The 27,143-nt window shown below is 48.9% G+C and overlaps 3 protein-coding genes across 11 annotated transcripts in view; 1 reads left to right on the forward strand and 2 right to left on the reverse strand.

The window, feature by feature from the left end:
- Nucleotides 1-3,552: 3,552 nt before the first annotated feature.
- Nucleotides 3,553-23,218, reverse strand: RGP1 (RGP1 homolog, RAB6A GEF complex partner 1). 4 transcript variants are annotated; one of them, XM_073227712.1, is made up of 10 exons: nt 23,103-23,218; nt 15,553-15,623; nt 13,528-13,662; nt 13,011-13,147; nt 12,635-12,718; nt 12,387-12,536; nt 11,976-12,122; nt 11,641-11,768; nt 11,219-11,432; nt 3,553-10,746 (listed from the first exon to the last, which is right to left on the reverse strand). In XM_073227712.1, the coding sequence occupies exons 3-10, from the start codon at nt 13,641-13,643 to the stop codon at nt 10,523-10,525; spliced, it is 1,200 nt and encodes a 399-aa protein (XP_073083813.1). In that variant the 5' UTR covers nt 13,644-13,662; nt 15,553-15,623; nt 23,103-23,218; the 3' UTR covers nt 3,553-10,522. The 4 variants fall into 4 exon arrangements, with proteins under 4 accessions (XP_073083813.1, XP_017532235.1, XP_017532392.1 ...); XM_017676746.3 differs by lacking the exons at nt 15,553-15,623; nt 23,103-23,218 and adding an exon at nt 13,994-14,229; XM_017676903.3 differs by lacking the exons at nt 15,553-15,623; nt 23,103-23,218 and adding an exon at nt 13,994-14,128 and having other exon boundaries at nt 11,243-11,432.
- Nucleotides 14,187-27,085, forward strand: GBA2 (glucosylceramidase beta 2). 5 transcript variants are annotated; one of them, XM_073227647.1, is made up of 18 exons: nt 14,187-15,054; nt 18,106-18,197; nt 18,480-18,595; nt 20,598-20,816; nt 21,125-21,364; nt 21,588-21,690; nt 21,849-22,002; nt 22,094-22,219; nt 22,410-22,582; nt 22,816-22,920; nt 23,123-23,230; nt 23,313-23,464; nt 23,587-23,693; nt 23,828-23,970; nt 24,049-24,164; nt 24,268-24,459; nt 24,754-25,028; nt 27,032-27,085. In XM_073227647.1, exons 1-18 carry the CDS (start codon nt 14,720-14,722, stop codon nt 27,048-27,050), a joined length of 2,775 nt encoding a protein of 924 aa, XP_073083748.1. In that variant the 5' UTR covers nt 14,187-14,719; the 3' UTR covers nt 27,051-27,085. The 5 variants fall into 5 exon arrangements, with proteins under 5 accessions (XP_073083748.1, XP_017531814.2, XP_073083750.1 ...); XM_017676325.3 differs by lacking the exon at nt 27,032-27,085 and adding an exon at nt 25,110-26,315; XM_073227649.1 differs by lacking the exon at nt 27,032-27,085 and adding an exon at nt 25,110-26,315 and having other exon boundaries at nt 14,921-15,054; nt 21,130-21,364.
- CREB3 (cAMP responsive element binding protein 3) overlaps nt 25,205-27,143 on the reverse strand; it is a 49,402-nt gene continuing 47,463 nt past the window's right edge. For both annotated transcript variants that reach the window (XM_073227720.1, XM_017677022.3), the window contains 5 exons: nt 26,940-27,046; nt 26,764-26,832; nt 26,053-26,137; nt 25,869-25,953; nt 25,205-25,792 (listed from right to left, as the gene is read on the reverse strand). In XM_073227720.1, coding sequence (XP_073083821.1) covers nt 25,476-25,792; nt 25,869-25,953; nt 26,053-26,137; nt 26,764-26,832; nt 26,940-27,046 — 663 coding nt within the window. In that variant the 3' untranslated portion in view covers nt 25,205-25,475. The remainder of the gene's footprint in view (nt 25,793-25,868; nt 25,954-26,052; nt 26,138-26,763; nt 26,833-26,939; nt 27,047-27,143) is intronic.

Here is a 27,143-nt window from a genome sequence, read left to right on the forward strand (position 1 = left end):
AGACACTGTTTCCTGTAGAAAGAATAACACTGAACAGCAGAGAGACTAATTCAGTGGCTAATAGAGAATAGTAAACTGAAGAAATAAAATTCTGGATTATAGTGGTGACCAGAGAAATTAAGAGAAACTGAATTATTAAGTAGACTAGCAAAGCAGAAGAAACAAAGGACTGGAATTAGAAGAGCCAGATTTGAATACCAACTCTGAAATTTATTAGCTATGTGACCATTAACAAGACTCTTCCCTCCTCCGTATCTCAATTTCCCTATCAATAAAAGGGAGAACTTGGAATATTAGGATCTTTAAGTTTTTTCTAAAAGAACCTTTTTCTTTCTAGAAAAAAAAGTTGTTCAAATTGAATATAAGTAAAGAGCTCAGAGCTCCAGTTACCCTTTATTTCACCTCTCTCAGCCTCCTCTGAGGCATTCTTGAGGAATCTCCAGAAGACTAGGAACATTTGAGAAATCTCTAGCAACTCTACCACCAGCTCTATTATTCAATGATTCAAAGGGGTAAACTTGGCAGAGGTGGCCAGGAAAATAGTGATGACTTTAATAATTGCCACAGAATCATATAATAGAAAGGGTGAATTGATTTCTGATAAATTTGCCTGCTTCTCTTTACAAGTCAAGCCCAATTTAATGTCCAAAATCTCATCCAAATCTAATGGTAATCTAACCTCTATATAAACAATACAGTAACAAATAATTCACTGTCTAACATTCCAGCCCATTCCAATTTGACATCCTCTAACTGTTTAAATGTTCTTCCTTAAGTCAAAATCTGTCTATCACTGTCATCCGAAGTAAAGGTCTGTATATTCCACCTTCTGGAGCTAATTCAAGTAAAATCTAACCCCTCCTCCACAGGACGGTCCTTCAACTATTTGAAAAGTGCTATCATGTCTACCTTATCACCCTTTAGTCTCACTTGCTCTAGTTCATCATGAATGTTCCATGGAGGTGGCTTGTTCCATGGAGGTGGCGTGTTCCGTGGAGGTGGTTTCAGATCAATTCAATACTTTCTAAACATCTCAAAGTAGATTTTTCCTTATTTGCGGCTTTAAAGACTTAATCAAACCTGATGATTGTCACATCTTCCAGATAACTAGCTTTATAATGAAGTGTAAACAAAACCCAAGTTCATTATTTGGTAATTATTCTTTTCTTGCTAAACATTAGCTACTCCCAATGTATCAAAAGTATATTGCTAAATCTTTTGACCTAAAGCAAATAGTGAAAAAATATCTAGCCAGGGGTCCAAAAGGATCCAAGGCTCAAGGTCTAATGAAGTAAGTATAAATAAGTAATATAAATAAATGGAAGCATCCTGAGTCTGAAGCCTGTAATCTCACCAACTCTCAGGTGAATTCTAATTCTTGCCAGTACAAAAGTCAAGTATCACCAAGGTGACATGGAATGTCAATGTAAGAAAGTTTCATTAATCATTCCTCATCCCACCCATTCTATATTCCACTACCAGGTCTGTAAAGTCAGGTCTGTGGCTTGAGCCTGGGTATCTTGCCAGTCTGGGTAGCCTGGGGATCGGGAGGAGGATGCATGACTGAGTCTCTAAGGAGAAAGTGAGCCAGCATGGCCTCACGCCGGTGGGAGAGCTGAGCCTTTCCAGTTTCCTGTGCACTGGTTGTCCTGGTAACCTGAGGCCTCCCTATTTGTGTTGGCATCATGGGACCAAGAGCGGAAGCAAAGCTGGAGTATTAGGAAGACTTGCAGGGAAAAAATGTTAGTAATGCAGCAGTTATTGACCAGGAGGGTCAAGCATAGGGCATAAGAATTACCTGGTTTGGGACAGGGATGGGGGGTTTATAGTATCTTGTAAAAATCAGATTTCCAAATTCTACTTCCAACATTCCTGATTCAATAAGTCTAGGATGAATGAGTTCAGGAAACTGCAATTTAAGAGGCTCCCTCTTATGGAAGACCACACTTTTGAAAACCCAGGCTAAGCAAAAAATCAGCAGTTGGAGAGAAAAAGTATAACCATCTATCAATTTCAGAAAGTGGATATTCTTTATAGCACAGTAGTAGTTCTCAGTGCAGGGGTGGAAGGTGGGGCAGGGGGTGGAATCTGCCCTCCAGAGGACATGTGGCAAGGTCTGGAAACATTTTTGGTTGTCACAACTGAAAGGGTACCTCTAACATTTAGTGGCTAGAAGCCAGGGATGCCACTAAACACCCTCCAGTGCACAGGATAGGACAGCTCCCTCCACAAATGATGCTCCAGCCCAAAACATTGTGCCATGGTTGAGAGGGTATTCTGCCCTCCAACCCCATCACTGCCAAACCACAGAAATCAATGCTACATACAACAGTTTAACATCACATTACAGAGACTTACATGAGGTCTCCTGGAAAAAATTTGAGATCCCCCAAATGATTTTTTTTCAAATAATGAAAGTTATTAAAGATATGGTTAAGGAAGAGATAAGAACAACAGACAATAAAGGGAGGGAGGTATGGACAATGACAGTGAGCCAAAGAGGGAATCAGGGGAGGACAAGGCACTGGGTGATCAGGAGGAAATGAATGCTGCCCCCTTGGTAGCTGCAGCCTATCCATAGGTAGGAGACTAACAAAGAGAAGATAAGCCTACTAAAAATAACAGCAGGAACATAAATGAAAAAGTGTAAGTGAAATAAAAATGGGTAAAGGAATGGAAAAGAGGTAGCTTTAGGATTTGTCAGGCTTAGATCTGGAGTGAGACAGTAGAAATTCTTCTACTGTCTACAAAAGAATCTTGAAAGAGTCTCTCCAGCAATAATAAGAAAGAGAACTCCTAGAAGAAGGTCAGGAATTATGTGAGGAAGGAAACCAAAACTATTTATGACCTTCTATCCCTAATCATCCCCAAGAAAGATGGGTCCAGAAAGAGTTCCCTGATTCTGCTGAGCAGAGACAATGGAAGGGAAGGGAAGGTGGAGAAGGAGGAGCACACCTAAAACTCTGGAAGACAACAGAGGAGGGAGGCTCAAAGAGGAGGAGGAAAGGTGTGTTTGAGAAAGAAGGGGACGAGAAGGGAGAGATTTGGTAGCTACTATAGGGACAGAGCTTGAGGGACTCTTTCTCTTAGGGAAAGAGAAATTAAATGAGTAATATTTTTTCCATTTGCTTTTGAGATAAGGGAGATGAGATATAACCTTCATCTCCTACCCCCTCTAAGAAACCTTCCATAAAAACTGATACTACTCATCAGGGTTCTGGGGGTTGGGTTTGTATTTTTCTCTCAGTTGTGACACTGATATAAGGCTGGCCTCCAGACAAATTGGGGACCCAGATACATGTTTTTCCCATGTGGGAGGTGACCGTAAGACTTCTGGAGGGGCCAAGAGACAGCAACATGACAATGCACCACTCTCAGAGTTTAGAGCTGCACTAACACAAGAGTCACTCACCTCATTTGGGTATTAAATTTAAATTAGCTAAAAATAAATAAAATTTAAAATTCCATTCCTCAGTCACACTGTCAATATATCAAGTGCTCAATAACACATGTGGCTAGTGGCCACTGATTAGACAGGACAGGTAGAGAACATTTCCATCACTGCAGAAAGTTTTATTGGACAGTACTAAAGAAAAAAGTGTAGGCAAAAAACAAATTATTTTCAAATCTATACAAAGAGCTGCCACATTGAAAAACAAGATTTCTTCCAAACTGTTTCAAAGAACAGAACTAAGAGTAAAAATGAGATGCTATATCAACGCAGATTTTAGCTTATCCCTCTAGTAACTAAAGCTATATAACAGCAGAATGGGCAGCCTCCGACACAGGAGGGGGTAAGCCATTCCACTCAGTAAAGATAGTCAAAGACCTATTTGATCATCTTTCAGAGATAATGAACAACTGACTAGATGCCTTCTAAATATATAGGTTTGAGTCTATAATTTTAAGAAAAGAATAACCTATAAATGAGATCAAAATGAAAGTTATAAATGGAATTTTGAAAGTCACTACTACCACAAGTAGATTGTGGAGCAGGCAGGAAAAATTAAAGTAAATAAGTAAATAGGGCATTTATTCATATTTAATGGTGGTTAGCTGGGAGTTAACTATTGGTGGGGACAGGGGGCTATCATGAATGTAATAATTTGTGAACAGAAAAATAATAATAAAGAAAAATTTGGTAAGAATGGTTCCAGAGGTACAGAGATGAGGTAGGAAAACTTTAATATGAATATGAGTTATTAATGGAAACGTGACTGCAGTTGAAATCAGCACTACAACCAGAGAGTCTTTTATGTTCTCTGCCAGAGAGAATACTGGGCTGTTTGTATAGCAATCCTATCTTCTTGGGACTCTGGCCCCTCCATGCCATCCTTACAACTCTCTCAACTCTTGAAACTCAGCCTCCTTCATGAAGTCTCTTCATCTTTACAGGAATGACTGTTCTCTCACCCATCTCATCTGAATACAGATGCCAAAGGATATTGTCTCTTAATCTTCTATCCAATGAATTTACCCATCCTCATCTTCCATCCCAAAATGATTTGGCTTGATTATAGTGTAATATACTGAATATATATTCATATCATATATTTAACTGATGGTTCTATTATCTCTGCATATTAGTGTGCATGTGTGCATAAGATTGTTCAACAATAGATGTGTGAACACCTATCTACTGTTGGTAAGCATTTAGGAATCTGGCACCAGGATTATGAAATTCACTATATGGCACAACACCAAACTTATGTGGTCACTCAGTAGACTTTACAATAACATGCTTCTGGATACAAGATGTTGGAAGAAGAGATTGAAATAGATGTCAATTTGAAAATTCTTTTTCTGGTAGAAAAAATGGTGAAAACACAAACATCTTTTGCTGTATCTAGAGGAAAAATACTTAATCACAGGAGAAGTTTGAACCCTTGGTGAAAGCAAGCATAATAGAGTTTACAAATAGTCCAGAGTAAGAAAAAGGTGACAGAAGAGGAGGGAAGACAGAAGTGGATCATGCAGAATAAATAAAGCCTTGCCTTTAAAAAATCTGAGGTCTTAGCCAAAAAGAAAGGAGGAAAAAGAAGATTTCAACAAGAGCGTGTTAAAGATGGAAAAGAGCCAGACAGGAATGTAGGTTAAAAAAAAAAATTAATGAAGAGGTAGTGGTATATGTTGGCAAAGAGAAGTGTAAAGTTGAGGGAAGGGAGAGAATTTATGGTAGAGGAAGTTGGTGTGAAGTTTTCCTCTAAAGATGCCCAGCAGAGCAAAGAAGGGATGAAGGCAAAGACCACTGGGAATAAGGTAGGGCTAGAGCTGAAACAGTGCAGGAGAAAGCAACAGGGCCCAAAATAGGCAATTATTTTCTTTCCTTTTTTTTTTTCCCATAAATTAACTGACCCAAATTTTCTTGTTTGGGGCCAAAGGCAACTACAGGATTTAAGGATCATTAAAATAAATTATAAAGATCCTAATCCTTGCAACTGCCTTTGGCCTAAGATATATAAATTTTAAAGACCATGACAGAATTAGTGTCAGTTTCTGAGACAAGTACAAAATACCATTGTACAATTGCTTTTAGAAGAGAAATCAGCCTAATAAATTGCTGTTATAGAAATCTTATTGTGAAAATAATTGCTTTAGCTTTCTCCTTTTATCAGCCACAGGGTAAATGTGGTAGCTTTATAGTTAAGTATATATCACAGAAGATAATAAGTAACCTAATACATGTGGTAAAACTGAGTTACTTGTCTTTGTATACTGTAGCCCAAGGCCTCCACCCCAGAAATGTTTCACCTGGTTCGGGATATATAGGGCAAGTGGAAGGGCTGCTCAGAGAAAAATTAAGTTAAATATAAAGACCACAAGATGAGTAAGAGGAAAACCAGAAGTGCTATGCTACTGATAGAGAAGAACTGAGGCATTAATAGTACTCAAGTCAAGACAGTGAGGGAAAAATGACACAAAAGCAAGACAAAGAAAAGGACAACACCATATAACTAGTGCTGATGGCCTTACTTTGGGTTTTAAATCAAACACTGAATCCAATTTTACAACTTTGCTATTTTAAAAAATTCAACAAAATTACATCGTTTGATAGTCATGCAACTTTAAATGACTATAAAAATCATTAATGCAATGCTTAAATCTTTGGCAGGCAGTAAAGCTAGACACAGTAAATCTTGTGTTTAAGCCACACACTACTCTTCATGCCCAGAGACCATCCATTCGCCCTGCCGGGCCAAACCGAATCCCGGCATTCAGAGCCTTTAATGATCTAGCCACAACTGCACCCAAACGAGCCTAACTCCGCTGTTGCCTAAGCCTACCCTTCACTGTGGGAGCGCACAGGCCTCCGGGCAGACGTCGACCCCGGCCCGAGCTGGCCATTTCCACCCACAGGCTCGGGCTCGCGCTCCAGCGAACAGCCCGGGCTCTGCAGTCCCCCTCCTCTCGCCGACTCGCCCTTCCTCGCCAGCTCCCCGGGGCTCCCTCCCCGCCTGTCTCCCTTCTGTCACAGCCTTCTCATTGGGCTCGTTAGGCGTTTTGCGCCTAAGGCAAAACCTAGGCCCGATCCCTAGAAGCCCCCTTCCTCTGTCGGGGACTTCCTCAACCCTCCCGGGGGCCGCCCCAGCCAGCCGTGCCTCCGGCCCCTCAGCTGCTGCTGGTGTCTCCTATCCAGGCGGGGGTCGGCGGTGACTCACCCGAGGGCCGGGCGGCCGGGGTCCGGAAGGTGCTCACTTCCTCACCGCGCGCACCTGCCCGGCGCTACTGGAACGCCGCCCGGCCGGGCCTCCGGCGGATGTTTTTTGTCCCCGCGTGGGCAGCGCGCGCCAACCGCCTCGTCCCCCATGACTGGCATCCCCAACGAGTTGTGGCCTAACCACTGATACCCCCCCACACACACACCACACACCCCTACCACAAGCGCGGCCTGTGGCCTCAAGAAGCTACACAGATGCACACGTGCGCTCACACCACCAGACACGCAAGCAGGTTCAACAAACAGGAGCCCAATGCCTACTAACTTCTGGGCAAGGAATCCTGGCTCAACCCTTGCCTTACTTTCCAGAAGCCCCCTGACTCCTACCCCATATGCCTACCTCACCTTCATTACCGACAGTAACTCTCATTTCTGTCCCCATTACCTCACACACACAATTCCCACTAGGTCCCCTTTGCCTTCCAGCCTCACCACCAATTTCATGCTTGCTCCTCTGCTCCCCATTCCTGCCCGCCCCCTGCTGGGTTGGCTCCATTGCAGGAGCAGTCTACGGTCCAGACTTCCAGCTAGGGCCCCTCGGAAAGGCAGAAGCCAAGCTACTGACCACTGATAGAATACTTCTGGACGCTTATCCTAGACAGGCTTCTAATCCAACTGCCCCAGCCAAAAGACCAGCCCCAGGCCATGCCTCTCCCAAGCCAGCCTAATTGGTACCCTGCTCCCACTGAGTTTTCTTTTCTCTTAGCACTCCTCTGCAAGAGAAAGGGCAACAACTCAGCGAGGATGAACATGTGGTAGTCTGCATCTCCATCCACTTGTGCTGTCTTCTTGGAGGAGGACAGATAGGGAGTTTGAGGTACTGATGAAGTTGTTTTTCAATGAAGAGGTGAGAGGCAGGGTAGCCCTCCCAAAAAGCCAGCTGGAAATAATTGTATCTGCTCCATTTGGTGACAGGAAGTGGCAGTCTTGGAGTAAATGGGACTGGAACTTGAAAGGAAAAATAGAGTAATTGCCAAATTAACTGGCCCTGTGGGTAGAACGGAATTGCTAGAACAAGGATCTTTGGAGTGTGGAAAAGTGAAAGAAAGTGAAGGAAGGAGCCATTAATACTAAAGAGATGGCCAGCATTAGAGCAGTCAGAAAGGAGAACTTAAAAGTTCACATGAGTGTGGATGGGAAGAAATGGATTCGAATCCTAACGAGAAAAAGCAGGAGTCCTAAAGTTAGCAGGAAAGATGATGAGAAAGGTACTGACCTAGTGAAAGTAGGTATATCAGCAACCAGGTATTTATAATTTCAAGAATACAAGGACCAAACCCAAATGCTCCAGAGACAACTTCAGAAGGAGGTGGTAAGGATGACATGGAGCACGCATGTGAAAGGAGCAGAAGTCCATACTAGAAGTCCTCAGCTGTGCACAGAGCTGCTCAGTGTCAAAGGATTTTGTCTCTGAGCTCTAACACAACCTCAGTAGCTAGTATTTTCTCAGGCCTATGTGCCAGGGACAGCATCACAGGCACTACCTCATTTAAGCCCTTAACCCAATGAATTAGTATTACCATCCCCATTTCTAGATAAGGAAACAGCTTTAGAGAGGTGAAGTAACTTGCCCAAGGCCACATAGCTCCTAAGTGAAGTCAGCATCTGAACCCAAGTCTGACTCTACAATCTATGCTCTTCATCACCTATTTGGGGTGTCCAGAACCTGCAGGAAACCCAAAGACCATATCAGAGGATAAATTCCTAAATCCTTGTTCCATAATGTAGGAGGTAAGAGAGGAACCTCTGTCAAACCGGAGTGACTTATATTATTAGGGCATTTAGAGATGGTTCTTTGGAAGAACCATTGCCAGATCAGGGGAGATCCTGTATCTGCTGCATGTTTGGAGGTACTGAACAATGGATAATTAATCTCTGGGATACTTGTGGAAGACACTCTTACCCCCAATCTGAGGGGCAGCCATGTCTTTAGGATACTTCAGGGAGACACTACCCTAGGGTCTAAGAGAAACATTTTCCACTCCAGGTGCCTGTTCACTCTCCTGGAGCCTCTGGCCGTCGAACCCCACTGGAGCTCCTTGGTTTGGCTGGGGCACAGGATTAGCCATCCCCAGGAAACGCCTCCCTCCGGTCCAGGCAGGGATCCCAGCATACACACCCCTGGAGTGCGTGTGTGTGCTGCGGAAGGGATGGGGGGAGATGGCGGAATGCTTCCTTCTCTCCAGGTCAGGGAAGAGATCTGGGGACCACCAGGGGGCCCTCACCCCTCCCACCTCCTTGCTGAGGAAGTGCCTGGTCCAGTGCCCCTTCCATGGTCACCTCCCTCCCCCTGGCTATGAATCAGCTCTCACAGCTTGTTAAAGCTAGACTCTTGTTTTCATGCCCTCACCTCAGGAAACACAGTTACAGCTTTTCCAGCTCTACTCAGCAGGGGGCCAGGGTCCTCACTTTATAAACATCCCCAAGCCTGCAAGAGCAGAGGGCACAGAGATGGTGTGAGACAGGAGCCCAGGGAAGACAGATAGAAACTAAGACTGAAGGAGAGAAACAAAGAAAAGCCAAGGAGGCAAGACCAAAGTAGTCTCAAAAGGCGCCAAGAAGGGACTAAGGGCTGTGCTTCAGGAACAGCTGTAAGGATGCTCTGGGCAAGACAGGCTACAGGGATCTTGGGAGGATGGGGGATCACCTACTTGGTGGTATCTCTGCTGCTCCAGCACCCAGGAGTCCACAGCAAGTGCTACTTCCAAGCTCAAGGTAAAGCTGGGTGAGGCATTAGAAACGGATGAGGACAGAGGGTATTGGGAGGAGTGGGACTTAGAGAGATGATCCTGTGTCAGGATATCCAGACTCCCTCCAGCTCAGGAACAGCAGTAGTGTGTACTTACCCTCTCCCACTGCAGACCACAGCAATTCTGTCTGCCATCACCACTCCCCCACACTAACATTTCCTGTTCTTCCCTAGCCCCCTGCCACTATGAAGGGAAATATTTCACCCTGGGTGAATCTTGGCTCCGCAAGGACTGTTTCCATTGCACTTGTCTGCATCCCATCGGTGTGGGCTGCTGTGATACGTAAGTGACCAAAGATGGCCAGAGGAGATTGGCTCTGATGTGAGTGAGGGACAGCAAGGGTATGACTAGTTTGCTGTGATATGAGAATGAACGGAAGAGCAGCAGGAGGCTGGCTGAACCTGAAGGTACCAACAAAAGGGTGAGAGATAAGGCTTCAGGTGACAAAGGGAGGTAAGGGTGATCTGGAGGGAAATATTCCTGCTATGAAACAAAAAATTCCAAATATGGTAGACAAGAGCTTAGTTAGGGGGACCAGGGGGGCACTAAAGGAAGATAATGAGAGGAATGTTGGGAGAAAGGGAATGTGGGGCAGGGATAAAGGTGGCCCTTCACCATGCTAATCCTTCCTCATCCTTTGGTTCCCCAGATCCCAGCATCCCATCGACTTCCCCGCTGGGTGTGAGGTACATCAGGAGGCAGGAACCTGCCAATTCTCTCTGGTGCAAAAATCTGACCCTCGGCTGCCCTGTAAAGGGAGAGGGCCCGACCTAGAGTGGGGTTCAGCTAACACCCCTGTTCCTGGGGCTCCTGCTCCCCACTCCAGCTAAATTCAACTGATCACCCTTCTGCTGACTGCCCACTGCTGCCACTTCCAGGGAAACCACTAGCAGCTGCCCATTTATTCTCAGTCAATAAATTAATGCTATAGCTGAAAGCCTGCCTCTCTCATTGTCCATACCATTGGCCCCCAGGTGGAAAAAACAAGCCCTACTCGAGTCCAGGTGGTGAGTTCTCAGTATCCTGAAGAAAGCAGTGCTGCAGTGAGCCCATCTCATATGGTTATAGTGCTGGTGCTGGGGCCTGGGGCTGCATATGAGGCCAACGTAGGGCTTGTAGGCAGCACCTTGATGGGGAGGTCCCAGCTGAAGGTGTCTACTGGCACTTGCTCAGGCCCTGTCCAGGTGACAGGTTCGGGCTGTTCTGTGGGAGGAAGGAGCAGCAGACCTGGTTCTCGGGATGTTACAAATTCAAAATGCAATCGCCACTTCAGGGACACTGTGGAAGAAAAAGATAAAGGCAGAGGCATTAGAAGCCAGGAGTAAAAGCCAATGACAGAATGTGGTTAGCAAATGAGAAAAAAGAAAAATGCAAAACAGTATTCAGGAAAAGGGAGAAGTCACAGGGCAGAGAGCTAGGATTAAGGGTTTCTCTAAAGAAATCTAGTGCATTAACCAGACGCATAACAAGGATAGCAGTGTCCTAATAACTAATAACACCAAGTGTGGGACAGTCAAGTCTTGGCAGCTAAACTAAATGCACTGGGGGTCAGGAATTGCTGCATCCATCACAGGCTCCCAGTGGGTAGGGTTAAAGAAGGAGATCTCCAAAGCTGTTAAAAGTTTAGGGGGTCAGTGCACCTAGGAAATGGGGTGAAGGTCTGAGAAAATGTTTAGTGTCAGAGGCTGGGCATGGGCATGTCTGGGAGTGTGCTGGGAAAGAGCCACATGACATTTTACTTTCTACCCACCTCCCATAATGGTCAGGGTCTCACCAATGGCTGTGCAGAAGCCTGGGGTGGAACTGAGAGGGATGGGGAGGGAGAAGTTGGTTCTGGTTGTATGTAGGCAGGACTCCTGGTGTCGGGCATGAGTCACATGGGATACAGAGGGGGCACCCCCTGTCCCCCGGCGCCGCTGGAACTCAGGCTGTACACGCTCCTCGGTCTGTAAGCTTACTGAAAACTGGGAGCAAGAAGAGAAGTACATGATAGCAGGCATTGGGAAGTGCTGATGCTAGGTGACAGGACAGCCCAACCTCAAGCTGTTTTACCAGTGGGACCCTGGGTGACCCTGCTATCCACTGCTACATTCCACCCATTTATGCAGCAGCCGTTATCCTTCCTCCTGAGCCCTTCAGGCTCAGCGCCCCCAAAGCCTTTCTCCTTCTCACCTGCAGACAAGCTACAGTTCCTTCACCTAAGTTCAAGGTCCCCACCACGTCCTCGCCGAGTCTGTATACAGATTTGAAGATGCCAAATGTCCCAACTTTTCCTCGGCCATCACTGATATTGTATAGATCTGGGGAGAATGAAACACTGTGAGGCTGGAGTCCATAGGCAGGAATATTTCGGGCTAGGGGCCAGAGTCCAAAAGGTAGGGGCTTTTCTTTATACTATGGGGTGAGCTATCAGTGGATCCTCATAAGCACGTGGCAGTTAGGTGAATTTGTCTGAGACAGGAATACTATGGATGGGAGGTGGGGAACAACTCTGAAAGGGTTCTCACGGAGGCTGCGGCAGGATGTGGCAGCCATGAGGCGCTCCCCAGCCAACTCCGCTAGCCATGAATCCTTCTTCCCACCTTCATCCTCCTCCAAGAAAGGACTAGATGGGGCCACAGCCTCATCCTGGGGAAACCGGACATCTTGAAGGCCTAGAGAGAGAGTGAGTGGAGAAAGAGTGCTGGAAGGGAACAGAGATGAATGAATGGAAGGTTAGGATTTTAGACTCCAACCTGAGAGGACTGAAGGTAAAGGGAGCCAAGGCTGAGGTACAGATCTCACCCTATTCCCTCCCCAACTCCCTTGCATCTTCACAAAGACCAGGAAGCTTCCCTCCAGCCTCACAAGCCCTCTAAAAATCATTTCTGCTTTAGTGAGACTCTTCCCTGTGCTTCCCTCCAGGAAACCTTACTTACCAGTTAATACAAGAACCCTCAGAGGGACTCTCAGTAAAGTGATGGGTGAGTTGACACGCTGGCAGCCAATGGTCAGTTTGTAGACATACTTGACTGACTGGCCCCGAAAGGACGGTGGCCCCTCTATGGGCAGCACTTCACTGTAGGAGTCTGGTTGGGAAGTAGTAGTCAGGGTAGCCAGAGGCAGCCAGAGAAGTCCTCCCTCCAGGAGCCTTCCAAGGGGTGGGAGGTAGGAGGCAGTGACTCACATGATTTGGACTCTCCAGGGTCTAGCCTCAGATCACAGAATAGGATTTTTGGTGGAGTAGAAAGGATACACTGACCCCTCTCACCTAAAAACGGTTAAAAAAAAAAAAAAGACTACAATTTAATGACCCCACTGTCCAGTACTTGATAAGCTAGCACTGCAAGTGGGGGTCGTAAGGACTGCCAACAAAGGGCAGTGCAAACTAAGCTTTTTTTGTTGTGACATAGGAGCAGTCTTACACCCCCAAAGCAACAACTGCATTGCCCCACATCCTCAGTGTGACAAGACTATAATGACCCACCAAAACAATTTAACAACTTCACCCTTGGGTGACAATGACTCCATCCCCCTCCATAGGCAAATGCCTCATCTCTAACCTCGGTGTGGTAGAAAGACAGTCTGGCTCTCAGGCTGGACATCTGGCTGGCTAGAGTCAGGGGGAGGCAGTGCCACTCGACTCTCACTGGCATGGAACTGGCAGTGGATTTGGGCACTGGCCCAGGCCAGAGCCTCACTATGGTAGGAGGAAAAGGCAGCATCAGAGGGGAGTTCCTGCCTTCACAAATGGTCTCTCAAACACCCTACCACTCTGCTTGAGGAGACCAACATGGTAAGGTGGCTGTCCTAGGGATCAGGGAGTCCAGAACCCCAAAGAGAAATCATTAAGCAAAGAGAAGCATACCATGAGTAAACGTGGGAAAAGGGGAGGAGGGAGAAGGGAGCGGAAGGCTATGTCAACCACATCTTCTGCTAAACAGCCCTTTCCTACAATGGGAGAGCACAATGCACAAGGTGATGATGTAACTACAGCATAACCTGAGCTCTGTTTTTTAGCACTATAGATACAAGGCTTCCTCCTAGAAGGGCCACCTTCTTCAGTACCAGCATCCCCACCTGGATGCAGAGGTGGCTGTAGGGGGCAGGGGGTTGGTGACTGTCACCACACACTCCAGCGCCTCCCCTGCCAGAAACACAGGACCTCGGCTCAGCTCTGCTACCACTTCAATCATGGCAGCTCCGGAATCGGATCTAGAAGGAAACAAGGTCAGGTCAGAGGTTAGTACCATGGCAGGGACGGGTGTCTGAGGCGAGCCTGGAGAAGAGGACCGAGGAGGCAGGCGGTCAGCATCACAGTGTCAGAGGTAAACACCTGGATTTGGGTTGTGAGGAGAGGAAAGGGAGGTACGGGTGGCAGCCTTCTCAGTAGTACCTAGGGGAAGGGTTTCGCTCTGGGTCCCAGATCCCCAGCCCCTCTTAGCGCTGGGTTAGTCCCCCTAACCCCCAGCACCCTAAAACTGGCCTGCGCCCACCCTTCCCTCAAGGTTTCACGTCCCGGCCCAAAGCCACGGCTGCCCCTCACCTCGCGCCCCTGGCCGGCACAACTCGTTCGGTGGGAACTGGGGGTCTCGGCACCCCGAGACCCTCACCTGCCAGGCCCTCCGGGACCCGGCCAAGTGCTCGGCGGCGTCTGCAGCAGAGGCGGGACTTCCCTTCAGCCCGCCACCCTCCCCCAACGGCTCCCCTTCCGGTCGGAAGCACCCGGCTGGCAGGACCGGAAGGGGTTCGAGCCGTCCCGCCGCCCTGGGTCACCTTCTCACGGGCTGGCACCGGCGCGCAGGTGCTTTTCGACACCGATCGGAGAGACCCCGCGCCCAGCCCTTGGGGGGGACCAGGTGCCACGGCCGAGGGGCAGGGCTGAGGCCTCCGCGAGCTCCCTGGCCGGTCCCGGGGGCGGTGCTTTGCGCGCTGGCCCCCGGGGCTCCACCCCTCTCTGCGGGCTCAGTCGCCTTTTGGCCAGGCAAGTTAATCACCGCGGCCCAATGACTACAGGCCCGACCTTTCCCGCCCAGGACCCAGAAAGACAACCGAGGGGGAGCCCGAGGCGGTTTCACTGCTGTGGCCGCTCCAGCAGCAGCTCCCCAGGTCTACAGACACCAGTCCACCTCGGCTTTCCCCAGCGCCTGGCCCTCCGAGACGGCACCTAACAACGGGCGCCCGCATCTGAACTTGGCTGGTGAGATACTTTGTATCCGAAGGCTCAGGACCCTGGACCACCGAGGTCGCTGGGACGCAGGAACTAGGGAACATGGGAACTGGAGTCCCTGCCTCGGAGCAGACCAGCTGTGCCAAAGGGGATCCACAGGTTTATTGCCCTGGAGATACTGGAAGCACTGAGACTATACAAGTTACAGACAGCAAGAGCCCTGAGGTCAGTCGACCACAAAATGACTGGGGCAACCACAATCAGGATGACTCTGGAAAGCTGATGGCTTCCTATGAGGGTAAAGCTAAGGGCTACAAAGTGCCTCCCTTTGGCTGGCGCATCTGCTTGGCTCATGAGTTTGCAGAGAAAAGGAAACCCTTTAATGCCAACAACATCTCCCTAAGCAACCTGATAAAGCATCTGGGCATGGGCCTTCGGTGAGTAGATCCCATTGCCTAGAGTACCTTAGGTTCCAGCACAAGACTTCCAGCAGAGGTGGGAAAGAGAAAGCAGGTGGGTGCTTTGTCCCAGTCAAATGGACCCTTTCCCCAATATAGTCTAAGCCTATGGTTTGGATGATGAGAATAGGTCACATCTCTTCGCAACCGTCTTCCTCCCAGTAACTTGTCTTTTAAGCAGAAAAGAGCAGGAACATCTGGTCCTGCAGTCTTTCCCATTTAGGCCCCCTTTCACATATCCCTTCTTTTCCAAATACTTATCTTTGTAATTGGCTATACTTTGTGGCAAGGTAGGATAGTCTGGCTGTTATCATACTGACACAATGTTGTTTTATTTGGGAGGGGGAGGTTCTAAACCCAAGATTCCCCTTAGCAGCTTGGGCATTCTCTGCCTCATTCAAGCCACCATGTTACAGTCCCAACACCTATTAGTTTCTATCCTTAAGCTCTAGCTTTAGGGAATAGGCGAGAACTTACCTGCTCTCAACCCTAAGGAGAGGGTGATAGAGGTGCTGCTCACTCTATTCTGGGATAGACAGCCCATGATACTAAAAAGCAAAGAAGACCTCTGATCAGAGAGGCACTGCCATAGGTGTCCCCAGAGTTCTTAGTAAAAGTCTTCTAGAGCCTTCCCTGGTCCCCCACCCATCCAATGGCTGAAGACACTCCAAGAGCTTACCCTGGGCTGTACAACTCTTCTACATCCCTCCAGATCCCCACTAAGTTCAAAAATTAGTGATAAGGAGCCGAGACCTATTAACAGGAACAGGTGGATGTGAGGACAGAAAGCATCACCCTGAGGTCATCCTGAATCAGTCCACACAGTAAACAGAGCTGCTGAAGAAGGCATAAAGGTTGGGAAATCCAGCCTTGACAGCCTCTAAAGTAGGGGATCCTTCCTCTCCTCAGTCAGTGCTGTGGGGCTGGGGCGTGGAGCCCATTACCTAATCCCAGCCCTAGGCAGTGGGAGAAGGGCCTGGCACAGCCTGGTTATCTGGCTCCTCTGCTAGTTCCTGTGAGTGGCCCTACCAGAGAACAGTCACCCCTCCAGGCAGCTTCTGAAACTGAGCCAGCCCAAACTTTGACCCCAAAAGCCTTTGGGTCGAAATAGGATCTAGAGCTAGGGTACTGAGAGCAGCACACCAGGGTGCATGTGGTAGGGAGACGGAGGTTAAGAACAGGCGTGCATCCTAGCTCCTCAGTCCCTAAGTATGAACTGAGTCATGGAAGTCTTCAGCTGGGCTCAGCCACCTGGACCTTGGCTCCCAAACCAGGACTGGAGGAGGGGTCACTGACACAGGGCTTTTGGAAAGGGATGAAGTGCTGCATTGAAGAATAAGCAGGAGTGAGGCTGGAAGAGCTCTGAATGATAGTTAACCTGGGGTTTAAATTATGGAGAAAGCCAAATAGATCAGGAATGTAAGAGAGTGAGAGAAAGACGGACCTTAAGAGGGAGCTGAACTGGGAGTACTCTGATCTTGAGTTCCAGCAAGACAGTTCTCTTGGCCTTGATGTGATAAGAACTCGATTTTGATTGCTCTCTCTTCCAACCAGAGTCTGCTCACTCAATAAGAGTGCTAATTCTATGCCAGATCCCGCTTTGTTCTGCCTATCTTTTGTCTTGCATTTCTCCTGCTGCCCCCTCCACCCCTCCACCAATCCTTTCTGGCCTCTGGTTTCAAAGTCCAATTTCCTCTAATCTGGCAGAGGGGAACTTCTGCCTTCCCATCATCCCATCCTTTGTCTTCCCTCCCTCTCCCCCAGCCCTCAGAATTAGCTGCACTGTCCTTTAATCACATTCCTCTGCCCCTTGCTCCTGTCCTTGGCCATTTCTCCTAGGTACCATTGTTTGTAGGTTTGTTTGTAAATTCAGCAAATATTTACTGAGTGCAGACCATGTGCCCTGCCCTGTGCTTGAAGCAGCAGTAATCACGACTGTCCCTTCACGACTGTCCCTTTCCCCAAAGAACTTAAAAGCACATAAGACTCATATGAAGAACACTGAAATGAGACAGCCTGATTGGGAACTGAGATAACTTACGTACAAGTAATGATCATACCTGCCCCAGATACTCTACTCTGGCTTTCCTACTGATATGTCATTTGCTCTTTCAAACATTTCATGAGGTAGGTAGGGCAGGAGGTTTCGCTCCATTCATAGATGAGGAAAATGAGGCTGAAGGTTACTTACCAAATTACATGGTTACAAGTGGTATGTCTGAAAAATGGATATAAAAAATGGTTGGGTAGGGAGGAGAGTGGAAATGTCGGGGAGTTTGACAGAGCAGGGCAGTGAGCACCCACCCCGGATGGGAATTTGTAAGATATACGATTAGAAGAGAGGCTGGGACACATGTCAGCCTTGAGTCCCTAAGAGAATCAGAATCATTTGTCTATTGGATATACAGCTATGACAAGACCAGGAAAATTTGGGGTTTTAGAAGGCTTTACTTGGATATTATGAGAGAATAAATCAAAAAGCTTACAGTTTAAATGGTGAACTTAAAAAAAAAATCACTTAAAAGGAAATGTCCCAAAATGTAAACTAGTGGTTATCTGTGATGATGGGAATTTTTTTTCTCCTAACACTTGGTGTATTCGAATTTTCACCTGTCGTAATCAGGAAGAAAAACAGTCACTTTAAAAAGGAGAATGTTTCCTCAGCAGCCTACTCCTGTTGGTGGGGGGCAGAGGGGTTGTAGGTCGGGCAACCGTTAAGTGGCCTTTTCAACACCTCAGAAGCTCCTGGGATAAACTAAAGCAGTGGCAGTGTAGTTAGAGATGAGCGCCCATCAGAAAGCTCCTCCTGAGGGGAATAGAGAGGGGAAGTAAAGACAGTCTCATGTGAGCAGGGGCGACTGGGAAGATGAGGGAACCTTGAGGTAGGTAAGCTGAGGGGAGGTTTGGAAGTGAAGGGTGATCAGTCCTCAGGACATTTAATGGGAAGTCACAGCTGGGTGTGCAGAGAGAGGCAGATGACTGTAACCCATGGGCGCTGCTGACTGCCTCACTCTGCCTCTTGCTTCTCAGGTACTTGCAGTGGTGGTACCGGAAGACCCAGGTGGAGAAGAAGACCCCTTTCATCGACCTCATCAATTCTGTACCCCTGAGACAGATCTATGGTGAGCCTCACCCAAGCTGTGAGAGGGCCCTGCCAGCCTCCAGGCCTACCAGAGCTAGGCAAAGGCTTCTAGCTTATGCAAGTTGCATTGCTCCATCCTCCAGGGGTACCTTCCCCCCCAGCTTTACTGAGATATAATTGAAATATAATAGTGTAAGTTTAAAGTGTACAACATGTCGATTTAACATCCCCATGACTTTTAGGGAAACTATATAGTCTAGAATGAGAAATTGGTTTGTTTTCCTCTCCTATGTCCCATTAACCATCCCGATTCTCTGTCTAGGTTGTCCCTTGGGTGGCATTGGGGGAGGCACTATCACCCGAGGCTGGAGAGGCCAGTTCTGTCGTTGGCAGCTTAATCCTGGAATGTACCAGCACCAGACAGTCATCGCTGATCAAGTAAGAGCCAGGAGTTGAAGGAAAGGTCCAGGACAGTACCTGCCCAGGCCAGGAAGGGCCTTCTGGCTAGTAGAGGCCGTGGCAGTTAGATGTGGACATGATCCAGTCCATTAAGATCTTTCAGGATGCTTTCCATGTGTCCAGCCCTGTGCTAGGATGTACTACACAAACAAGATACAGAGCACATGTTCCTTGAAAGAGTAAACGCCAGCATCCCTGTGCCCTCCATTTCCCTAGTAAAGGCCTACCTACTTTGCCGCCCCAGCTCCACTAGCTGAGCCAGTACCCAGCTACACAAAGCACAGAGAATTCCAGGATCACTTAACCTGGTTGACAGAACATGGGGCAGGACTACAAGGGAAAACAAAACCAAATGTCTACAAATGCATGGGAAAAAAGGCTGCATAGAGGGCCCACTGTTCACCGTTTGCCAGCCTTCTGCCAGAGGTCAGTAATCACTCTCTGGAGTCTGTCTGGCTGAGGGCCTAGGAGGCCCTGCCTTTCCCAGGCATAGATCTCTAGCCTTCCTCCCTTTTCTGAAGCTTTGCTTCTTTTCCCTCTCCCTTCATCACACCTGGGCCTTCAATTGCCAGAGGCATGTAGTCTACGTATCATCATCTCTCTCTAGTGACCTCCCGTTGAAGTTGTCTACCAACTTCCTATTTCCTGTCAGAGCAATGCTTCCAGTTTTCAGCTCTTCTTCAAAGAAATGACTAGCAGACCTGAGTCCAATTAGTGACAAAGCCCTTCCTAGTTCCGGTTTACCAGCCCTCCCCAATGCCCCAAGTTTCCTCTCTGGCTCATCCCTTAGATATCCTGAGGGGAATGCCTTACAGAATCGTGACTCTACAATTAAAAGTAATTGCCGCATGTGTAACCCGTGCTAGGTACTATGCTAGGCTTTTTGTATAATATTTAAAGACTGTAAGTAAGTACCATTATTATGCCCTTTTTACAGATGTAGGAATCTTAAGATCCAAAGAGGTTTAGTAATGTGCTCAGTCACGGCTGGTAAATGAAAGCACTGGGATTCAGAACTAGTTTTCTCTGTGGTCACAAGTCTGTGGTCTTAACTATTACCTATTATTCCAATAACATAAAAAATTCTTTTTAATATACATTAAAATTATCAGTACTTTGAACCACTCAACAACCCTACTCTCCAGAAGCTTAAATTTGGATTCAGGGAACAGGACTGAGAGAAAATGGAGACTATGAGCCCACATCAGTGTCAAAATGAGAGGGATGGCTAGGACACTGAGCAAATAGTCCCACTGGTGCAGACTTTGCCCACTGCCCCTGCCCCTGCCAACTGCTGACCCTGGTGGGGAGTCACAGGTGCAAAGGGGCCCTCAGCAGACTAGAGAGGGTTCCTGCTCTCAAAGAACACACGGGGTAGTCAGAGTGTCAGACTGTACATAAACACCTAATAACATACTAGACCAGGCAGGTAGGGGAACACACAGAATGACTCACTGCTTAAGGAGAGGAGATGGCATCTAACCTAGACCTAGGAGGGAGGGGTTTCACCAAATGGAGAATGAGCATGAGAAAAGGCATGGAAGAGGAAATGTGTTCAAGGAACAGTATTTGATGTGACCAGATATAGGTGCTTGTATTATAGGTCATGAGTCTGATGGCAGGAAGAGGCCAGATCAAGAAGGGCCTTGAAAGCCAGGCAGAAGAGTTGCCTTTAGCCTGAGTGCCATGGGGAATCACTAAAACATTAGAAACACAGACTGACATCTTGATTTATCTGTTAAAAAGATCACTCTGATACCCAGAATGAAAGCAGAGATGGCAAGGGCCTACATTAGAGCACTGAGACCAGAGTAATGGAGGGGGGAGGCAGGGCCTGGTGGTAAATGAGCCCAGGGGTGAGGGAGGCCTCAGTGCAGTGCTAAGCACTGCAGGCTCAGAAGACAAGGCGCTGCTCTGAGAGGATGGAGACCAGTTTGAAGTGCCTGTGGGTTAGACATTCCAGTCCGCCTGCCTTCTTTAGTTCACAGTGTGCTTGCGCCGGGAAGGGCAGACAGTGTACCAGCAAGTCCTATCTATGGAGCGCCCAAGTGTCCTGCGCAGCTGGAACTGGGGCCTGTGTGGCTACTTTGCATTCTACCACGCCCTCTATCCCCGAGCCTGGACTGTCTATCAGCTTCCTGGCCAGAATGTCACCCTCACCTGCCGCCAGATCACACCCATCTTGCCCCACGACTACCAGGTGAGGCCCCTGCTCTGTTTCTTCCATTGTCCTCCCTTTCTTGAGATCTCTCTCTACTGGAAATTCCATGTGAAATCTATAAAAGAGGGGGTTGGAGCATGAACATCCCGCTGGTTTCCCAGAACCACCACCCAACTGGTCTTCTGTCTCCTTGCAGACAGAGTGCCTGGGAATATAGGGTGATGCAAGGGGAAGACAAATCTATTGTGGAGTATTTGAGTCAGGTGCTTGGCTCAAGAACTGATCCTGGGGAGTATGGCCAGGAGGGGTCACCCTGAGACCACCTGAGTCTGATCTTTTGCTCTTAGGACAGCAGCCTTCCTGTAGGAGTTTTTGTGTGGGATGTGGAAAATGAAGGGGACGAAGCCCTGGAAGTGTCCATCATGTTCTCCATGCGGAATGGACTTGGGGATGGAGATGATGCCTCAGGGGGCTTGTGGAATGAGCCCTTCTGTCTGGAGCGTGATGGGGAGACTGTTCAGGGACTGCTGCTGCATCATCCAGCCCTTCCAAATCCCTACACCATGGCTGTGGCTGCACGACTCACAGTAGGAGCCTGCTCTATACCTTAGGCCCCGCAGCCCTACCCTTAGCCTGGCCTCTGGGCCCACCCCCATCCCACCATGGCCTCTTCATTTCCTCAATTCCTGAGACCCACCCTCACCCAAACCTGAAAGCCTTTGAAGATGGGAATATGTAACAGGAGCTGCCATCAGTCAGAAGCCAGCACACTTGTGGAACTTTCCCTCACATTCTTTGGCCCCTTAACAGGCAGAGACCACGGTAACTCACGTCACAGCCTTTGACCCTGATGGCACTGGGCAGCAGGTGTGGCAAGATCTACTCCAGGATGGACAGCTGGACTCCCCTGCTGGTGATGGGGACGGCCTGACAGGGAGGTGGTAGAAAGAGAGGTTGCCCTGTCTTTGGAGCAGGGGTGGGAGGCCTGGTAATGCATTGGTTTTGTTCCCTGTTAGGGAGCCCTGGGGCTGAAGTGGGTGCCTGTGCTGATTCCTCTTGTGCTTCTCTCAGGCCGAAGCACCCCCTCACAGAAGGGAGTAGGCATTGCTGGGGCTGTGTGTGTCATGGGCAAGCTGCCGCCCCGAGGCCGGTGCCAACTGGAGTTCTCAATGGCTTGGGACATGCCCAGAATCATGTTTGGAGCTAAGAGCCAAGTCTATTACAGGTGAGGGGACCAAGGGACTACAGGGATCCAAAGGGATGGAGCTCTGATCTGGTCCCTGTGCTCTCATCCCTTCCCTCCCTTTCCACCCCAGGCGGTACACAAGGTTTTTTGGCCCAGATGGTGATGCTGCCCCAGCCCTTAGCCACTATGCACTGTGCCAATACACAGACTGGGAAGAGAAGATCTCGGCTTGGCAGAGCCCGGTACTGGATGACAGGTGCCAATGGAGCCTACCTCTTGTCTTTTTCCCAGGCACTCAAACTCCAGCAGGGACTATGATTCACTCTCCACCCACCAAAAAGTTGGGCTGGGGGTTATTTGGTGCCCCTATTCTGCTAAACCCCAGAATCCTTCCTTTTCTGGGAGGTCCACAGTCATTACACCATTCCCTCCTCCTGCCTCCCCAGATCCTTGCCTGCCTGGTACAAATCTGCACTGTTCAATGAACTATACTTCCTGGCTGATGGAGGCACAGTCTGGCTAGAAGTTCCTGAGGACTCCCTGCCAGAGGAGCTGGTGGAGAGCATGTGTCAGCTCCGCCCCATCCTACGAGAGTATGGCCGATTTGGCTACCTTGAAGGTGCGGGCTGCTGGTGGGCCATGGTATGGCAGACCACATCCATGAGGCCAGTCAGTGCCTTACCATCAGGCAGGCTGATGGGTTTTGCCAACCCTGGGGTATTGGTTGGGATGAGGGAGTAAGTGACAGATGTGGAGTGTGACAGTCTCCCACCCCTAACCCTAGAGGACAAGCTAGGGAGGCAATTAGGAAGGGCAGCAGGGATTCTAACAGTGTCTCCCTCCTTCCTCCAGGCCAGGAATATCGCATGTACAACACGTACGATGTTCACTTCTATGCTTCCTTCGCCCTCGTCATGCTCTGGCCCAAACTCGAGCTCAGCCTGCAGTATGACATGGGTGAGGATCTCGTTTGTGCCTCTTCTACCCTCAGCACCCCACACCCTGAACCTGTGATCCCTCACATTGTCTTGTCCCCTTTTCCCCACAAACATACCTGCATCCTGCTTACTGGTTCCTCTCTGGAGTCACACACATAGTTGTGCCCCACCCCAAGCCTGTCTACTCCTGACCTCACCCACCTCGTATGTCTGCTCCCCAGCTCTGGCCACTCTCAGTGAGGACCTGACCCGGCGACGGTACCTGATGAGTGGGGTAGTGGCACCTGTGAAAAGGAGGAACGTCATCCCCCATGATATTGGAGACCCAGGTTCAAGTTCCTCTACCTCAAGGTCCTTCCCTCTGCTGCACCCTCTACCCAACCCGGTGCAAATAAGCCTCCCCTCCCACAGATGATGAGCCATGGCTCCGGGTCAATGCATATGTGGTCCACGATACTGCTGACTGGAAGGACCTGAACCTGAAGTTTGTGCTGCAGGTTTATCGGGACTATTACCTCACTGGTGATCAGGTCTTCCTCAGAGACATGTGGCCTGTGTGTCTGGTAAGGGATACATGTGCAGTGGCCAGTGTGCCAAGGGCATGGCTGGTGTTTGGGGAGAGCCCAGCTGGCTACTGTTGTCTTTCCTTAGTATCTAGGTCTTCAGTATCTTGGTCCCTCTCTAGGCGGTGATGGAGTATGAAATGAAGTTTGACAAGGACCAAGATGGACTCATTGAGAATGGAGGCTATGCAGACCAGACCTATGATGGATGGGTCACCACGGGCCCCAGGTTGGGGGGTAGGGATTTCCAGGGATCCTGAGGTGGAGAACTGGGCATCAGGGGATTGTGGGCTGGGAAGAGTTACAGTGCATGGGAGTGGCTGGAGCTGCCGGTCTGACCCCCAAACCCATGTCCCTGGTCAGTGCTTACTGTGGAGGACTGTGGCTGGCAGCTGTGGCTGTGATGGTCCAGATGGCTGCTCTATGTGGAGTACAGGACATCCAGGATAAGTTTTCTTCCATCCTTAGCCGGGGCCAAGAAGCCTACGAGAGACTGCTATGGAATGGTGAGTTCGGGGATCCTAAGGAATCCTCAGGCAGCCGTGGAAATGCAAGGAAACCTACTTTGTCTTCCTCTACTTTAGGCCGCTATTACAACTATGACTGCAGCCCTCTGCCTCAGTCCTGTAGCATCATGTCTGACCAGTGTGCTGGCCAGTGGTTCCTAAGGGCCAGTGGCCTAGGAGAAGGAGACACGGAGGTGAGAGAGACTAGGACTAGATGGAGAAAACAGATAGAAAGGAGTTTTTGTTGGAGCTAGGAAGCAAGTTTAAGAAACCATGTTTCTACCCTTGCCCCTCTAGGTATTCCCTACCCCACATGTGGTCTGTGCTCTCCAAACCATCTTCGAGTTCAATGTCCAGGCCTTTGCAGGAGGAGCCATGGGGGCTGTGAATGGGATGCAGCCCCATGGTGTCCCCGATAGATCTAGTGTCCAGTCTGATGAAGTCTGGGTGGGTGTGGTCTACGGGCTGGCAGCCACCATGATCCAGGAGGTAATGCACGCCCTTCCCCTCTCGATCCACTATCTGTACCTTGGCCCGGCAAATTCCACAGGCATCAGACTTCTGTTATGGCCTATCTGAATGCCATTTAACCTAGCCCAGAAAACTTCCCCCTTTTCCCCAGCACACATTTCATCTCCTGCCTCAGGCTTCTGTCTGGGGGTCACATTTATTTCCCTGCCCACCCCCCCTAGCTGGGAACTCCCTGAGGGCACAGACCCTATTGTCTCCATCTCTCCAGCTCAAGTAGTTGTCAAGTAACATGACTACCGTCTTTCCCTACAGGGCCTGACCTGGCAGGGCTTCCAGACAGCTGAGGGCTGCTACCGTACTGTGTGGGAGCGCCTGGGCCTGGCCTTCCAGACCCCCGAGGCATACTGCCAGCAGCAGGTATTCCGCTCCCTGGCCTACATGCGGCCACTGAGCATCTGGTCCATGCAGCTGGCCCTGCAGCAGCAGCAGCAGAAAAAGGCCTCCAGGCCAACCGCCGAATGGCGCACAGGACAAAGCACCAGGCCTGAACATGGACCAAAGGAAGCCATAGCAAATCTGAGCCCAGAGTGAGTCCCCTGAACTGTGGGAGGTGCTAATAGCCCAGCCTCCAGCCTAGCCCAGCCTTTCTCCTTTGGCCTCTTCATCAGGTCTCCTGCAACCCTGAGCCACCAGGACAATCACACCCCTTCCCTTCTCACCATTCAACTGCACCAGTAAAGAGGGGTTGAGGGTGACCCAAGCATCAAAATTAATTATTTATTTCTTTGCTCACCCCATTCCTTCCCAATGCATGAAATGCTCAAGGAGGTCAGTTAATTCCCTAGGTTGATTCATGGGCAAAGAAACATACACAGGTAGAAATAAAAGACCCAGAAAGCCAGTTAAGTGTGGTGTGTTTGAGCCCGCAGGCTTCCTGACAGGGCACAGGAGCTGAGGCTAGCCCTTTCCTATTCATTTGGACACAGACTGGAGGGCCCCAGGCTCTAGGTCAGGGCACCTCCCCATCCTCACATCTAGCCTGAGTAGCCACCCTGCAAAGTAACAGGTGAGAGGCTGTGGTTAGGGAGCCATCCCTCCTTCCTGGTGTTATTTGCATGCAGGAAGAGGATGGGACCTGGGCAGGGGAACTTTGAGAAGACGTCAGGGAGTGGCAACTTCAGGGGAGGCTCTGCACCAGGAGCCTGAAGCATGTGGCAGAACAGGCAGCAAGAGTTGCCAGGAGCCTGGAGCTCATGGTCTGAGCTGTCCTTTAGTACCTCTGACTGCAGAGCAGGCAGCTCCATCTGGTGAGGGTCCTCACCGGGAAGGGCACGAAGCTGGCGGGACAACACTGAGGAGACAAAGAGTCTTCAGGGGCAAGCCAGGCCTCCCCTGACCCTTCCCCAACAGTATATCAAGCTTCTCACCTCCGTGCTCAGTCGGCAGGCTCCCTCTTATATCAGAGGAGTACAGAGCAGGTACAAGAAGGAGGCAGAAGGAGAACAGTAGAACCTGGATCACAGGAAAAAGGAGATGAAGAAGGGCTCTGGATTGCACCCCTATCCTTGCTGCCTGAGAAAAGGATATCTCTCCTTCCATCACTATCCTCACCAAGACACAAGTGCTGCTGCTGGTGGTTTTGTTTGATATCTGAATCACCATGGCCTGGAGTCTCCTCAGCTGATCTAGAAGAGACCTAGAGGAGGAGAGGGGACAGAGAGTAGCCCCTGAGATCCTGTGAAACCCTCCTGTTAAGGCCACCTCCCTCTGTACACTGGATCCTCTCTTGCATTTTATCCTATTTTTTGCAAAGGACTTCTTCCTCTCTCAAACAGAATGCCCAAAGTTTCTCATTAAAGCAAACAAACAACCACTCTGCCCTGCCCTGAGTTAACCTCTTTTCCAAATACCTTCAGTGGTCCTACACTGCCTAGTCAGCTCTGCACATAATCCCCACCGGGCATTCTATGTTCTTTACCTTCTGACCCAACTCACCTATGCTAAGGGATCCTGGCTGACTAGACTATGCTGTGTACTCCCTCCCCTACCCACCCCAAAATCCTACATACTATCAAATGCTATCAGCCCCATAAAATCTTTCTTATCCCTTCTTTCTCTTTCTTGATACTTAACTTTCCTTAGTTACTTGTCAACTTTATTCCTCATTACTGTGAACTAGTTGCAATTGGAGACCCCCTAAAGACCAAGCACCAGACTGTCCATGTGGCAGCTACCCAGTCAGAAATCAAGTGTGGAGTAGAAGAAAGAGCAAGACAGCATTAAATAGGAGGGAGGAGAAGGGACTGATGTTGCAGCGCTTACAGATTCTGTTCCTCTAGGACCTGGACTTTGTTCTGTAGCTCCAGATTCTGGGCTGTATATTTTAAGACCCTGTGGAAATAACATGATGTGGGAATATGGCCTGTATCCTCCCTTCAAAAACCCATCACTTCCAACCACCTTCATCCCCCTACCGCTGGTCCCTCTCTCTTTCATACCTGCTCTCTAAACCTCCCACATACACCCTTTTCTTCCTCCGGCTCTCCTGAGCAGACTTTTTGTTTCTAATCTTCCTCCGCACTTGTTTCAGAACTTGTTCCTCCATCTGAGAAAAAAATGGGGAAAAAGGGACTCATCAGAGGAACAGTGGACCAAAGAGTTGGAACACAGCTGAGTTGAATCTTCTTCCCAATGCAGGAATT

This window comes from Manis javanica, chromosome 2 (assembly GCF_040802235.1).
Source record: "Manis javanica isolate MJ-LG chromosome 2, MJ_LKY, whole genome shotgun sequence".
Classification (NCBI taxonomy): Eukaryota; Metazoa; Chordata; class Mammalia; order Pholidota; family Manidae; genus Manis; species Manis javanica.